Source organism: Globicephala melas, chromosome 8 (genome assembly GCF_963455315.2).
Source record: "Globicephala melas chromosome 8, mGloMel1.2, whole genome shotgun sequence".
NCBI lineage: Eukaryota > Metazoa > Chordata > Mammalia > Artiodactyla > Delphinidae > Globicephala > Globicephala melas.
In genome coordinates, this window is record NC_083321.1 from 22,211,661 (window position 1) to 22,227,088 (window position 15,428).

Sequence of the window (15,428 nt, forward strand, 5' to 3'; positions counted from 1 at the left end):
ATTATCATAAAGTTCTTATAATAATTAACCATTATAAATACACACACACACACACAAAAACACACACGGTGTTTTATGTTCCCAGTAATCAGTGGAATTGGGTAGTGATGACAAGAGTTGCTCTTTTAGCCCAGCTATCTTCACAAAAGGAGTGGGAGGTAAAGAGAGTCAGTAATGAATGGACTTACATCAAATATATTAAAGTATTTGATCAAAGGTACTATCACATTCCTGTGACTAATACATATACACCAGAGTTTATAGATCCTATGAAAATTCACAAGCTATAACCTAATTTAAAAAGTAATTGGCCACCCTTCAGTTTCAAGATGGAACCCCAACTCAAAGTTAGAGTGACATCCTATAGGAGTCTACCAACTCTGTTAAAGGGGAAAAAAAAATCAATTCCTTTACTAGGAATCATGGAACAGACAGGTACTTAAGGTGAAACTCTGTGTTCTCTACCTTCTAGCCGAGCACACGAATCCCAGCAGCAAGAAAACACCACAGCACCAAACTGAAACGATCCAAATCAGGACTTTGTGCCACCGAGCTGGGCAGGAATGGATGGTGGAGGTGTTTCCAGATGGCAGTCACTCCCCCTGAATGGTTCTGAGCAAAGATCCCAATTGAGGTCTGAAGTGTCTGCCCGGGTCCCTTTCACTGGCCCAGACGAGGGCCTCAGGGAGTCCCCTTGGCACTCCGTGCAAGGACTCCTCATGCATTGTTCTCTGTCACCGCCTCTACTGCCAACACGGACACCTCAGCCTTCTTCCAGAACACCTACAAACCCTCCTTAATTTCATGTTTCTGAGATGCACCTACAAATATAAGAGAGACTCCTCCCTACGATGCATAATTTTGTTCCATCACTGTAATTATCTACATTTTAAAGGTAGGGGGGGCTAACCAAGGCACTGAGAGAAATAAAAGCCTAGTCCAGGTTATATCATTAGTTAATAACGGAAATTAATTCAAACCCTATATCCTATGTGTTAGGATTTTAGGTCCTTAGGAGTGAGGACCACTTAATTTAGTCCCCCTGGCTCTGAGAACAGTGCCTAGATCATAGGAGAAGCTAATAAATATTGAGTATATATTGCCTGTTTTGATGTTACAGACCATTCTTTGGTTTTAAGAAATCAAGATAAGAGAATATTTGTAAGAGGAGAGACAGTGAGTCTCTGACAGGAGTGACAGGTCCTTAAAATTCTAACACCCCTATGCATTTGTACACCTTGCTCTTATTTTAAAAATGGTATTTATTTTCATTTGATAAAAACTACTTTGCATCTTACGACATAAACTTTAAAAAGTGGCCTAGGTTCTCCTTCCTCTTTTTTTCTATGTCTTCCCCCTTCAAGGAGACATTTGGGGCAAAAAAAGAAATTTTTTTCAAGGAGAAGAAGTTATTTGTGTACTATGGAGAAATGGAAAACATTCATTTTAAAATTTCTCATGATACACGGCATAGAAATTCTGTAGCTTAGACCAAAATAACAGTAACAAGAACTTAAAAGGGGCCTTAAAAATCATCTAGTCATTCTCCCCTCTCCCCAGCCCTGTGGTCCAAATCAACAGGTCACATACAGTTTCCATAATTTTTAGGTGGACATATTTTCCAGGAAGCTAAAGCACCTTTCAAAAGCATCTTGAAAATGTTTATACCCCTACGCTTTGTAGATTTTGCTCTCATTTTACAGTTGAATAAACTGCAGCTAGAAGCACGGTCTCCATCTTTTATTTGGCATGTGCTAAGTGAGTTAGGATCTTCTGGGCCAGCCTGGCTCTAAGCCCCGCTTCCCTATCTCGCATGCTCGAACCATTTGAATCTAGCCTGCATCTTCAGCTTAGCTGATTGGCTTGGTGCCTGCCCTCCACCCCACCTGGGTCTCAAACTGAGCCAATCATTTTCTCCCCTGGGAATCTGTAGTCACACGGGCCCCCTATGCCCCCAAGGGCCCTGTAATCCTGAGGGCCCGGTGCTCTGAAGGGCCTCATGCTTGGGGTTTAATGCTCTGCAGGTGCATCTTCACTTCTTAATAGTCTTAGCTTTGAATCTGTGTTTTGTAAGTGAAGCCTGCTGGGGAAACGGAACACGGCGCAGGGGCCCAGCCTCAGCTCACTCATGGTCCTGCCTTCTACAGTCACCCCAGGAGGGATTATCAGGCCCCTGCTCCGCACCCCCATTGCTGCTCTCCACCCTGCTGGCCTCCCCTGCCCTGCCCCACCACTGCCATCCTTCTATTCCCAAGGTGGTGACAGGGTTGCGTCGGCAGGGGCCCAGGCCCTGGTGCTCTGTGGCATCTTGGGGAGAGGCCTGGTGGCAGCCCCCCCTCCCTGCCCTGGGCTGGCAGAGCTCTGGCTTGAGTGCTGATGACTCAGCTGGGGGCCTCTCGACCACCCCTGAGCTATGTACCGAGAGCATGTACCGAGAACAAGGTTACAATCTCTTGGGGGCCCCCTGTCCATGACGCGTTGTGGCCACAGGTCCATGGGAAGGGGAGTACCTTCCTCACCCTGGTGGGAGCCACATTTGCATCCTGCACTGGGCCCTGCAAATTACGAAGCCCACCCTGTCTGCTGGTCACTTCACCTAAGGACACACCAACTGGACATCTGTGGGGCTTAAGGCTGCTGAGACCTAAAAGAAAGAAAGAAAAAAGAAAAGAAAACCAGCCTGGATTTAGACAGCTATCTTGCATTGTTTGTCTTTCGAAGTGTCTGTCCCCACTGGCCTCACCTGCCAGTATTCCCAGCCCCAGACAAATGCCTGACTGTAGAAGGTGCTGAGAAAATGTATGGGAACCGAGCTGGAGAAGATCCTGACTTTTCTCTTGTCCTACTCCCTGCCTGATGGTACCAAACGCATCACCTCCCCAGCCCAAAGGCTTCAAGCCAAAGAACATTACACGTTAACGTTACTCGTTAACGTAACTAGCTAACATTACTAGTTACATTCAATAGCAGCCACCTAGGAAATGGGCCCATTGTCACTTCATGCAGCCCCCATAAATGAACTTGGACGGGGAATACACAGCACTCTAAGGAAGTGGCAGAGGATCCGGAAGTCAAAGCAGCTGACCTATCTGTTTTTATTAAGACATCAAAAACGGGCTGCCAACAGAAGAACAAGGCTCAAAGGAAAAATGCAAAAAACAAGGATGTCTGTGGAAAGGCATCCAAAACCATGGAGCCTTCAGTGGGTTGGAAGGACCGAGCTCATCCTGGGTAATCACGGAGGGTGGGCAGGACGAGGCGAGGACGGCAGAGGAGAGGGTGGGCTGCTGTAGTGCAGGGCTTGTCAATGTCAACCACATGCATCTTCAGTCAAGCAGGCTCCTCCTCGACCCGGCCAGAAGGACTCAGGAAAAGGGGGAACCAACAAGCTAGGGGGTGAGGAGAATGATGCTATTCCCACACAAGGTAGGAATTCTGTAAATGCTTAAGGCTGCCAGCCACCTGTTGCTTCTAATGCTTTAGCAGTGATGATAATAATGAGAACACAAAGAATGACGGTGGAGTTTTTTTATCGTTTTATTCTTTGTCAGGCACTGTATTATACCCTTCTCATGCATTACCTCACTCTACCTTTGCCACAAACTTATCCCCTTTATATAGATGAAGAAACAGAGGTTCAGAGAAGCAACTAGCAAATGTGAGACCAGAATTTGCACCCAGGTTGGCTGGAATCCAAAGTCCCAATCTTTCCCCCAGGATATTACTCTGGTTTACTTCAACAATGATTAAAAAAATACTAAGGTGAACAGCTATCATTCATTCACTGCTCACTTTTTGTACAAAGCACTTGATATACGTCATCTCATCTAGTCACTGCATCAACCTTTTGAGGTAGGTACTATGATTACAACTAGATTACCACTAAGAAGACTGAGGTTCAGAGAGGTTAAGTAACATGCCTACAGTCACACAGCCAGTAAGTGTTCTAGCAAGGACTGGGATCCAGACCTTCCTGGCAGAAAGGCTGGTGCTTTTAGGCATCACACTCTTCTGCCCTCTCAGCTGGAGAGGTTTTCAATGCCCTTGCCCACAAGGGAAAGTAGATGAGATCCACTCGGTTCAGATACTGGGGGCAGCTGGCTTGGCAATTTCAGGCCATGTAACTGGGTTCCGCCAAAGCTTCCATCCAGCTGGGTCATTGCTGCTGCCCAATCCTGCTACTAGCTTCTCAACTTCCGCCTCTCCAAAAGTACTTTCCTGGGGTCTCCCTCTCCACTACCATATGTGATGTCTGGCAAGGCATCCACCTGGCTCCCAGGTGGATGCTATTCCCAAATGAGACATTCTTTCCCATCCCAGAGGCGTCTGGCAGCATGTCACTCTGCCTACTGCGAACTTGTATTCACCAATCATTCCATTCTAGGCATTTGTTTCCAGGGATAGCAATGTCTGCAAAAGTTGCTGTTGTTGGCACCAAGCCAGTGATGGAAATCATGGGCCACCTCCATTTTTTTTCTCTTCTGTAACTTTGAAAGTACAGCCATCATCTCTTAGGATGTCTACATTTCCTGTGAACCTGGATGCCTTCCTAGATAAGCAACAAAAAGTCTTATAAACACAACTCACCCCCAGGACCAGAGAGTTCTTAATAAACCAGTCCTGGGGTTGTGTGTGTGGGTGTGATGAGACCAGAGAGAAAGCCCCAGATGGGGAATGAAGAAAATTTGAAACTTGGTACAAGTTTAATCTTCATTTAGCACATTTCGCTGGTAAAAGGGTAAAATTCACTAAAAGGGTGAATTTGGGCTTTTTTCAAAGTTATTTTACAAGGAAGCAGGAAAATGGTCCCACGTTTGTTTTGCTGGATCCTAAAAAAATAAAGTAAAATTAAATTTAAAAGCACTGAAACTTCTCTTCTCTGGGGTTTTCAGGGGATATCTTCCAGGCATTTTTAACATTTAAAGTATAATCCAAAAGATTTTCTTCTGTGGCCAGATGGCCTGGGTTTGATCTCCGCTCTACCTTTTACTAGCTGTATGATTGTGGATAACCTTCCTTTACCCAGGTTCAGCTGCAGTATATACTAAACGGTAATAATGAAATTTTCCTCATCAGCTGTCAGAAGGAATACATGACAGGAAGGATGCTTAGAGCAGTTCTCGGACTTGAGCGCACATGAGAATCACAGAGGACTTGCTAAAACACAGGCTGCTGGGCCGCAGTCCCCTCAGCTTCTGACTCAGTTCATCTGAGGTGGGGCCTGAGAATTTGCTTTTCTGACACATTCTCAGGTGATGCTGAAGACGCAGGTCCAGGGACCACACTTTGGGAACCAACCGCTCAGAACTGTTGAACAATGCCTGGCACATAAATGCTTGAAAATATTAGCTGTTGTTACAATGATGGCTATTTTAGTCTTCCTTATAGCTGTGAAACAGCCTCCAAGAAAGGTCGCCCGTTGCTTTCCAAGTCTAACAAATATTTCTCAGACCTCCTACCTCAGTCCTTACTTCTTATGGCCACCGAGTTGCTGGATGTTTCCACGTATTTGGATGTGTCCACTTTTCCAGCATCTACCCCTGCCTTCCATCCCTTCCCCCAATGGTTCCCTAAACCTGTCTCCTGCCATTTCCGGCCTAGTCTACTTGGAAGTCACCCAATTTCATCCATTATGGGTTCCTGAAAACACATACCCATGTGGACCCAGACACTTACCTGATATCAGGGGGAGTTCTGTTCCCACAGAGCCAAAAAGGATGATAAAATCCCTAACTACACCTCATTTTCAGAGCTAGTCTTCAGGTGATATATTTGCAGCATTTTGTACCTACATGTTCCCTCCTTAACAACGGAATGTGTAATAACCTCAGTACAATGAGGCCAAAGAGTTGCCATTTCCGCATATACCCATTGATCTCCATCCTTCTCTCAATTATATTAAGATCAGTGGTTATCAATTTCAAGACTCATTTTTCCATTTTTCTTCATAAAATTGCAGGAAAGTCCAATAAAAATATTCAAATAATTGCATAAAATTCAAGTAATTGCCGAGGAGGGCAGCCTGAAGCATCCAGGGGTCCTCCTGGCAGCCCCCAGACTAGCACCTTTTCTCTCCCCTCTCAACAGCCAAGGGGAGCTTTAAGCCATCCCAATGTTCACAGACTCCCCAAGGCCTCTCTTCCAAGTACTGGCCAAATGCAAGATGCAACTTCTAACGACCTTCTCACCTAAAGACATCATCCTCTCCCCTCTTGCTTGTCCTCTCACTGGAGCCCAGCTCCTCTTGTTCCAAGTCCCTCTGTATACTGGCCCCAATTTTACCTTCAAAGCAGAGTATATGGGAATTGTGCCTTACTACCCTCTGCCCACCTAATTATCTCTTTTCCCCTTTTGGGAATCCCGTTTGTTTTAGAAGCCTTCCCAGGTGGATTAAAGAAGATTATTATTTAATAATCTTAAAGATTATTAAAATAATCTTTAAGATTATTATTAATCTTAAATAATAAGATTATTATTAATAATAAAGATTGATAATCTTAAAGAATAGTAAAGATTATACTGGGCCTGTTTTTAAGCCTTTACCATCCACTCGGGGTTTCAGTTAACACGATGCCGTGTGTCCCCTATACGGATGCATCTACCTCCCTGCACTTCAGTTTCAAACTCCATGGTGACCAGGATGCTTCTGTGGGTCCCTCCTTCAGCTCCCTGCCACATGCCACACACCCTTAATGAATCTTCTCTGATAATGATGAGCTAAGGGGAAAGTGGCCTCTTGTGACTGCCACAGATACGAGCAGTAGATGGAAACCTTTACATCAAACATTTACATCATCCGTGTCCTACTGACAAGTATGGCGGCCAAATTTCTCCTTTTCTTAGGTACTATCTTATTCAAAGCCACTGACTACAAACTGAGTCTCTGTATCAAGTGAAACTCTAGTTCCACCAAAAATAATTTAACTGTCTGGGCTTGGGGGAAAGCTTTCGACAGACACAACACAACCAGCAGATGCAGAAGCACAGAAAGTATGATCTGCCACCTCTCGCATCCCCAGGCCCCGGACCACCAAGGCACCTAATCAGGTAAGAGAAAAATGCAGAGCATTTCCTGTCAACCATTTCCAAAGATAAAAGGAACCAATTACCCCGCAGAGCTGTCTCTAGGATATAGAGTTCCTGTCGGAAACCCCAATTTTCCTTCCGGGTGCAATTCAAAACAGACGGAGGAAAAAGGAAAATCAATACTGGAAATGTCAAAGATTTTTCTGGCCTCTGTCATATGGAAATCTATCTGTGCTTTTGTCAATCAAACAGCCTGTCTTCTCTGTGTGCAGACACAAGATAAGCACCATCTTTCCGCCTGCTCTGCCCCTGCCCTCACCTCGGGTCATTTTCATTATTCTTCACTGAAGACAATCTTTCTGTGAGTCTTTCTTCAAAGCTGCAAAATGAGAATGTTCACTTTCAAAAGCGGAGCCACGGTGATGGCTTTTACAGGTAGCAGTCTCTGGGGTGGGGGGTCTGGGTCCCAGGAGACAGACCTCATTGCTGAGTCCAGATGTCCAGGCGGGGTGGGGGTGGGGTGGCCATCTCATCCTCCACACGGAGGAACCCACTCGTCACCTTCCCCAACAGCCACGTCCATGGCATTTGGGTCTTACCTGTCCACCCCCCTGGTTCTGCTCCTCACTTGTCCCCAGACCTTCCCCTCTCCTCCTTGCTGGAGGAATGTTCTTTCTGGAGCCCATTCTGACTTTCCCTCTTGAAACTACATCCGGTAGTTGAGTGTGAAGGCTGAGGTCACCTCTATCAGCCTTGCCTCCTGGATTTCCCTCTTCATCTGAAAACCTCTTCTTGGTGTGGCTTTGAAACCAGCCCATTTTCAAGGGTGCCTAGCGAAGGACTTTCCACACCTGAGTCTCTCTTGAACCACCTTCACCACTTGGTCACAGCCAGGGCCACATACACTATTATTCTTTGTATACTATTTTTCTTCAATCAATCCACTTTTTTAAAAACATAAATATGTTTATAAAAGAAACCACAGCAACACCATTTACCATAAATAGAATGTAACTCAAGGATCAACTCAATCTCAACAAAATGATGTTATGTAATCCTAATTAGACATTGCTTCTAGCTGAAGACACTAATTTTGAAACCTGCTCTCTCTTCCTTAAACAAGAGAGATCACCAAGTCTTGCAGAAGTGTAACAGACACAATGGCACAAACGAAGACTCTCCCTGGCACGATCACAAGTGCTAAAGGAAAATAAGGAAAGGAAACACTTACCACAAAGGCGAATGTTATTTAATACCATTGTGTGCAACTCCTAAAATCTCTCATGTATCTGTGGTGGGCAACCCCTCCCTCTCTCCCAATAAAGTTTATTGAGCATCTACTATGTGCTAGGTAATTTCTAGGGACTGGAGAAACAAACACATTTTTAAAAAGGCTCTGTGCCTACATGGGACTTAAAACCTACATTTTAATAAACAGTGTCTAGGATAGGCTTTTCTCCAGTCTAGCACCTTAAACTAAGGAAAAACCCAGATTCAAAACTGTGAAAACCAGTTCATACCCCACACCCCCAGAAAGAGACTCGATATTCACCAAGCAGTTTCTCTGATTAAGCACTCGATAAAAAATGACATGTGGTTACCAGCTGTTAAGTGTCTGGCATACTTTGTAAGCAGCACTTACTGCCCCCAAAACCTCAGGGCTTTCCAGATAAATAAATCCCCACCCAAATGCCCTTCCCCACCCATCCGAGGGGTAGCCCCCAAAGCCAAGACATGACTGACATTTCAAACTTGACTGAAACCACACAGAACCCTGTCTATTTTAAATGTCAATGAGGAAGGCAGCTGGGCTGGCAGGTTTCACCAGGAGGGATTGAAAAACCACTTCTCTGTAGTTGGATTTAAAACTCAATCACTAGAGACAGCAAGAGAAGAGAGTGAGGACAAGACTGACCTTTGAGTCGAGGGCAACTGAAATGATTCACATTTGTGACTAATTATCTCTTTTTTAATCTTTGTTTGTCTCTCCCTGGACAGGGGTTTTCTTTCAAGCAGCTGAGACATTTGCCCTGATTGAATTCCAGGCTTCTGCTGGGTCTTGCTTTGTCCAGATATAGAGTGGCCAAGTGGTCATTTTCTGGTGTGTGTGGGTGTGTGTGTGCATGTGAGAGAGAGACAACTGACATCTGTCATTCTTTTAAAGTGCACATAAAAGTTTAAGCTTCCTGATTTATGGAAGGAAAATGGAAGGATGCCTGTGTTGTTTTTAAAAGCTAAAAACTCTTTAAACTGTCTTAAAAGTACGCTCACCTGGGATACAGAATAATATCACCAACCTGAAACCAATTTATTATGGATTTTTATGTCACCTTCCCATTAAAAGGGATGGATTACACTTTAGAATAACAAATATGTATACAGTTGACCCTTGAACAACGCGAGGGGTTAGGGGCACCAACCCTCCGTGTAGTCGAGAATCTGCATATAATTTATAGTTGACCCTCCGTATCTGAGGTTTTTTTGTATCCACAGATTCAACCAACCATGGATCCTGCAGTACTATAGTATTGACTATTGAAAAAAATCTGTGTGGGGACTTCCCACCACGTGTCTTTGGATGGAGTCAGGAAGGCATCTCGCGTCAGTGGATTAGAAACCATCCTGACTGCACCTGGAATCTTGAACTCATTAGCTGCCTAACAACAGTGTCTAGGCAGGAGGGATGTTAGCTTATCTGATTCAATTCTATCTTTAACAGAACAGACCGAGAGGCTTAGTGACAAGAAAGAACTTGGCTAAAGGGACATAGCATTACACTCAATTAGGTACCATACGCGGAGTGGGAGGGAATGGCACTAGGAAAGCAGTTCTCCAAGTGTGGTTTGGGGTCTCCTGAGGGATCACCCAGACCTTTTCCACATGGTCAAAACGATTTCCTTAACAACACTAAGCTGTTATTTGCCTTGCATCCTCCGTTGAGTGTACTGTCGAATTTTCCAGAGACTAGGTGCAATATTTTCCAGATGGGCAATATCACAATAGACTGACTATGAAGCAGATATGAGGATCCAGTCTGCAGGTAGAGATTTGCAGACATATAAAACAATACCACTCTCCTATCCTTTTATTTTCAGAAAGTTATTTTTCATAAAAATGCCGTTTATGCTAACATGTAGTAGGTTTATTATTTGAATGAATTAAGGCACACAGTAAATTTTCTCAGGCTTAATTTCTAATATGGTGAAAATACATAGAGATAACCCAAATAAATGATCATTTTTAAGAGCGTAACGGGGTCCTTGAGACCAAAAAGCCTGAGAACCGCTGTCTGAGGCTATAGTCTCCATAAGAGCAGGGACCACGCTTGCCCTGTACGCCTCCACTGTCACTGCACTGCAGTGCCCAGCACGCAGTAGGGCTGCACTGCAATGCCCAGCATGTAGTAGGAACTCGGGATACATAATTTTGGATGTTGAAGCCATGTCCAGGTGTACAGTATCGGTCACTCCTTTAGGTACATGTACCCACGTGCACAATATAACACAAGCTCAGACCCACACAGCTTACCTGAAAATAGTCTGTAATGAACGATCCAAGTTCACTCTTCAGCAGCCTCCTGGAAAGAGAGAAAAACTGTCAAGCAGCCCTTGATGCTATAGCTCCTGGAGTTCACAGATGCTTGGTGAATTGCCGTGCTCACCAGTGGCACAGGGGCCGAGGCCAGGCCTGAGCCGGAAGTGTGCTTTCCTAGGTGCCAGTATACCCCACCCCCACCAAGGTCATTAGGGAATTGGGGCAGATGGAACTCCTAGAAAGCATCTGCTCCTTAGTTCACTTTAACAGATAAAGCATCTCAAGAGGGCAGCCACAGGATATCCCAATTCTAACAGAGGTGGAGGCAGGCAGGGGCACCTGGCTTCATGTGCAGCAAAAAATAAGGAAGAGAAAGGCCATGGTTTTGTAATTCCCCCTCATTTGCAGACTTTACGGTTTAAAATGCATTTTTCATACATTCTTCACCCAAGTATTGCAAAGTATGTGTGTGTGTTGGGGAGCAATTATTCTCTCTCGTGTATAGATAAAGAAATTGAGGCTCAGAGAGGTCTCCCAAATAAGTCAGTGGCAGAGTGAAGATTCAAACCCAGACCTTCTGCAAATTCAACATCTCTTTGCATAACCCTACCCCGTCTCGCCTCCAAATCCATCGGAGACACTGAGCTTGGTACCGTGGTTTCAGTGGCCTTACTGCCCATCCCAAAGGGACTTAAAAGTCCTTCAAAGGAGAACAGATGGATTTTATTTATGCAGCACAAACATTTATTCAGCTGCTCTCTATGAGCCAGACGTTGTTCTAGCACCAGGCTTGCAGAAGTGAACAAGACAGGCGAGGTCTCTGCTCTCAGGGAGCTTACATTCTTGTGGGGAGGGGTGTGGAGAGCTAGCAGGTTAATCGATACACTCCCGAGGTAAGTGCAAAGAGTCTTAAGTGCTTAAAAAATAAAAATAAAACATGGTGGTATTGGCACCAGACCTCCTTCTCCCTGAGATAAATCATGGGACTATCCCTACTGCTCTTTCTTTAATTTGATCCAAATAAGGTGAGGAAGCTAAAACCAAGGATCCAGGAAAAAAAAAACTCTTCAGGACTTCCAATAATTTCATTTACGCATCCCACCGGACACGGTTACTAAAGAGCAAACACTCAAGCTTCTGACAACACCTGCCGGGTTTTAACTCCTCAAAAAATGCATTCTCACGTGTCGCTGTAGGATAAACGGGAAGTTACAACAAGATGCCACAGTGTGCAGAAGATAGATACAATAAGACTGAGTCACAAGAAGAAGAAACAACCAAGATCTAAATTTCTGCACCAGAAAGAGCCCTGGAAAGCTGAAAACTCATGCTGAGCAAGGAAGATACCTTCCTTTTGCCAGGACAGAAAACGTATCTGTGGTGGACACCGCACTTTGAGATCCAAGTGAATGGCAGGCTCTCAGAAGGCCATCCCATCCACAGAACCCAGGGGTTCACCCAGATGTGGGTGGGTCTGACAGAGACAGGGGAGCCTTCGTCGGTCACTGGGCCAAGAGCAGGTGGGTCACGGCTGGTCTTCGAGGCCAGAGGCGTCGCTCAGATGGGACACAGAAATCAAGTGGGCAGCCCCAGAGGGAGGCCCTGAAACAGGAAGAGGCAGGGAGGCTGCTTCTGGCTGCTGGAAAGAGAAGCACCTCCCAACAAAGTCTTCATGGCCACTGGGAAGTCTCAAAACCATAGGTGAAGAAGCCAAGCTTCATCAAAAAGTGGAAAAGCAGGGCTTCCCTGGTGGTGCAGTGGTTGAGAGTCCGCCTGCCGATGCAGGGGACGCGGGTTCGTGCCCCGGTCCGGGAAGATCCCACATGCCGCGGAGCGGCTGGGCCCGTGAGCCATGGCCGCTGAGCCTGCGCGTCCGGAGCCTGTGCTCCGCAACGGGAGAGGCCACAACAGTGAGAGGCCCGCGTACCGCAAAAAAAAAAAAAAAAAAAAAGTGGAAAAACAAGTCCTCATAACGGGCTACTACTAACAGTTTCTTAAGCATTATCTCGGGCACTTACAATGTTAAGGGGTCAACACGGTTCTGAGACTAAAACGCAGGCTATGGAATTGGTGTCCCGAGGAAGCCACGCTGGGAGGACACTGTGTTCATGTAGACGCTTCAGGTAAAATGGAAAGAGACAGAGGTCGTCAGTACAGGTGAGCCTTCAGGGTCAAGAGCTATGGAAACCCACTTGGAGCAAGGCGGAGGAGTAACAATCGTGAACTGGGGCTGGACGTGATTAGACAGGTGGTACCCCAGGAGCACTGTGATGCTACACAGCTGAGGAATCCAAGAGATCTCCTCCCCTACCTATCAGGGAGGACGGAAAGGCTGCAGACTGCAGTGACAGGAACCCTTAAGTTACAGCCGGGACTGCAGCAATTCTGGCCAAGGCCAGAATTCTGCAGGGCATTACAGGAAGACAAAGCTTGAGGCAGAAATCAGCTGATAAAGGAGCAGAGATTAAAGAGTGAACTTGTTGCAACTGCCAAGACAAAGGCATAGCAAAAAGGACCCAGAAGCTAGCAGCAGCCGTACCAGGGGCCGCAAGATGGTGATGGATAAGAATAAAGAGGCAGGATAGGAAGAGGTGCTCCCACCACACTGATAAGAGTGGTCCTCGGTCCTTTACTGAAGCGGAACCACACACAGGTGTGGCAATCTGCTTTATATATGTTAAATGTAATAGACTGTAAGCAGGTATTGTAAGAGAATTCCATGTTCAAAACCCTCTCTACTAGGTATTGTCGTACAGAATTATCAGAACAGAATAGACACTGGCTGATCATTTAAGTCAATATTCCATTGTCCTGGGTGGGTAAATCAGTAAGCTACCCTGTTCCTTACAAAATCCTGTCTCATTTCTGTCTGCACATGTTACGAGTTAGACAAGGTCAATACATACACGTACAGCCCTTCTGCTGTGGTGAAATACGGAATCAACGTAAACGTGCGCCAATAAAGTGCTCCTAAAAACCTGGTTCATGCGTACAATGACGTTCTAAGTAGCCATAAAAAACAAAAGGGAATAAGGAAGTGCTCTTAAGTAATGATATGAAAATACCTACATTACGTTACGTCAAAAAGAAGCAAGATGCAGAACAGTGTGTATAATGTGCTACCTTGTGAGAAGGGAAGAGAAAATACATGTATTTTTTATTTACACGAGAGCAACAAATTCACTTGTCAAATCTGCTCTAACTTGCTGTTCTGTCACAACTATGATCTGGTTTCCAAGAGACCCTTTGAACTGAAATATACAGTACCTTGATTTTTTTTTTCAGTATCTTGATTTTTAAACACACAAAACATACATGCATTTTCAAAATTATATGTAAATGCACTGGGTTGTGTCTCCTCCTCTCCATCTTCCCAAGTAGGAGGCTGGAGAAGGTTGAAGCTGTTACTGGAAATTCAGTAGGGCAACAAAACACTTTAGCAAACTTTATCCCCTGAAGTTGGGAAACGCTGTGCTAGAGACACCAAACCACCTCGTTAGACCCTAGTCTGTGGACCTCGTATAAAGTGTCAAGTATCCCCCGCTGCTTTTCCACAAATATTCCTCATATATGCGTAAAGAAGCTCTGGAAGAATAACCAATAAACTACTGTAATAAAAGTTATCTTTGGCAGGGGAGTAGGAGCTGGGTTTCTGGAGTACAAGGCAGGGAGATTCTTCAATGCATACCTCGTTGTATATATAAATTTTTAGTACACTGTGAACACATCCTACTCAAAAACATTAAAAAAATTTTTTTTGAATTAACAATAACCACCATCAGGGTTACCAACAGATGGCTTGAGGCCGAGAAGGAATTGTGGGAGTGCATTCCCACATCAAGGGCACAATATCAGGAAGCAGACTGTCCTAGGGGATCAGAGAATCCCACAAGTCCTGAGAATCTGCCAATGCAAACCCACCCCAGGCTGGTAACCCGAGAACTTAATGCAGAGAGAGGGGGTGAGGAGAGGACAGAGCCAAGCTGAGGACAGTCTGCGCTGAGCCACAGTGCGAGATCCACCATCTATTTCTATATTCTGTGTTTATTCTGCTTGCACTTGGATTACAAGGAAAGGGTACTTCTCAAAAACTCTACCCTGGTCTTAGCTGAACTGAGAGAAAGGGATTTTCCACCCCTCTACCTTGAGGTACCATCTCCAGGGGGAACTCATCAGTAGCTTCCCTCCAAAACAGGAACAGGTGACTGATAGAACATCGGGACCCCATGAGTTAATTCATCGAATCACAAACGTCTACTGAATACCTACTCTGTGTCAGATGTGGTGTGAGGTGCTAGGAGAGAAGGATGGAAGAGCTCAGACAATGACTTCCTGCCCATCGGGACCCCTCTCCCAGGAGACAGGGGTACCATCTTGTCCAAAAAATGGAAAGTATCAAGGCATTAGGGATGCACAGACCTAAATTCACAGAGGGACCACTCACCCTATAACCATCCTCACTACATTTGCCAGTTAAGCTTGTAAAGCACGAGAAAGAAGAGAAAAGCAGAAGAAAGACAACAGAATCGAAGAGCCCGTGCTTGGGTTCCCTAGATACGGAAGAGATGGAAATCCTGATTCCCAAAACCTAGGACATATGTTCCTCCTGGGCACAGAGGCACAGAAACCGGCAGCCTTCCTTCCACTTTTTCCATCCTTTCCTAGGGTCTCTTCCCAGGAAATAGGAAAGTTATTACATATTGGAGCAAATAATAATAATAAACAAAAAACAAATTGCTCCTAGGATGGAGCCTAGCTTTTTTCCCAATTAAGGTTTACTAAGCACTTACTAAGTGCCAGGCACCATTGTCAACAACGTATATGTATTTCCTCATTTAAGCGTAAAACAAAACCGCTTTTTATACACA

At 45.1% G+C, this 15,428-nt stretch overlaps 1 protein-coding gene across 6 annotated transcripts in view; it reads right to left on the minus strand.

Moving 5' to 3' along the window:
- Nucleotides 1-15,428, minus strand: part of PRR5L (proline rich 5 like) — a 144,536-nt gene that overhangs the window by 26,056 nt on the left and 103,052 nt on the right. For all 6 annotated transcript variants that reach the window (XM_060303351.2, XM_060303353.2, XM_060303352.2 and 3 more), the window contains one exon: nt 10,555-10,603. In XM_060303351.2, the coding sequence (XP_060159334.1) occupies nt 10,555-10,603 (49 nt within the window). The remainder of the gene's footprint in view (nt 1-10,554; nt 10,604-15,428) is intronic.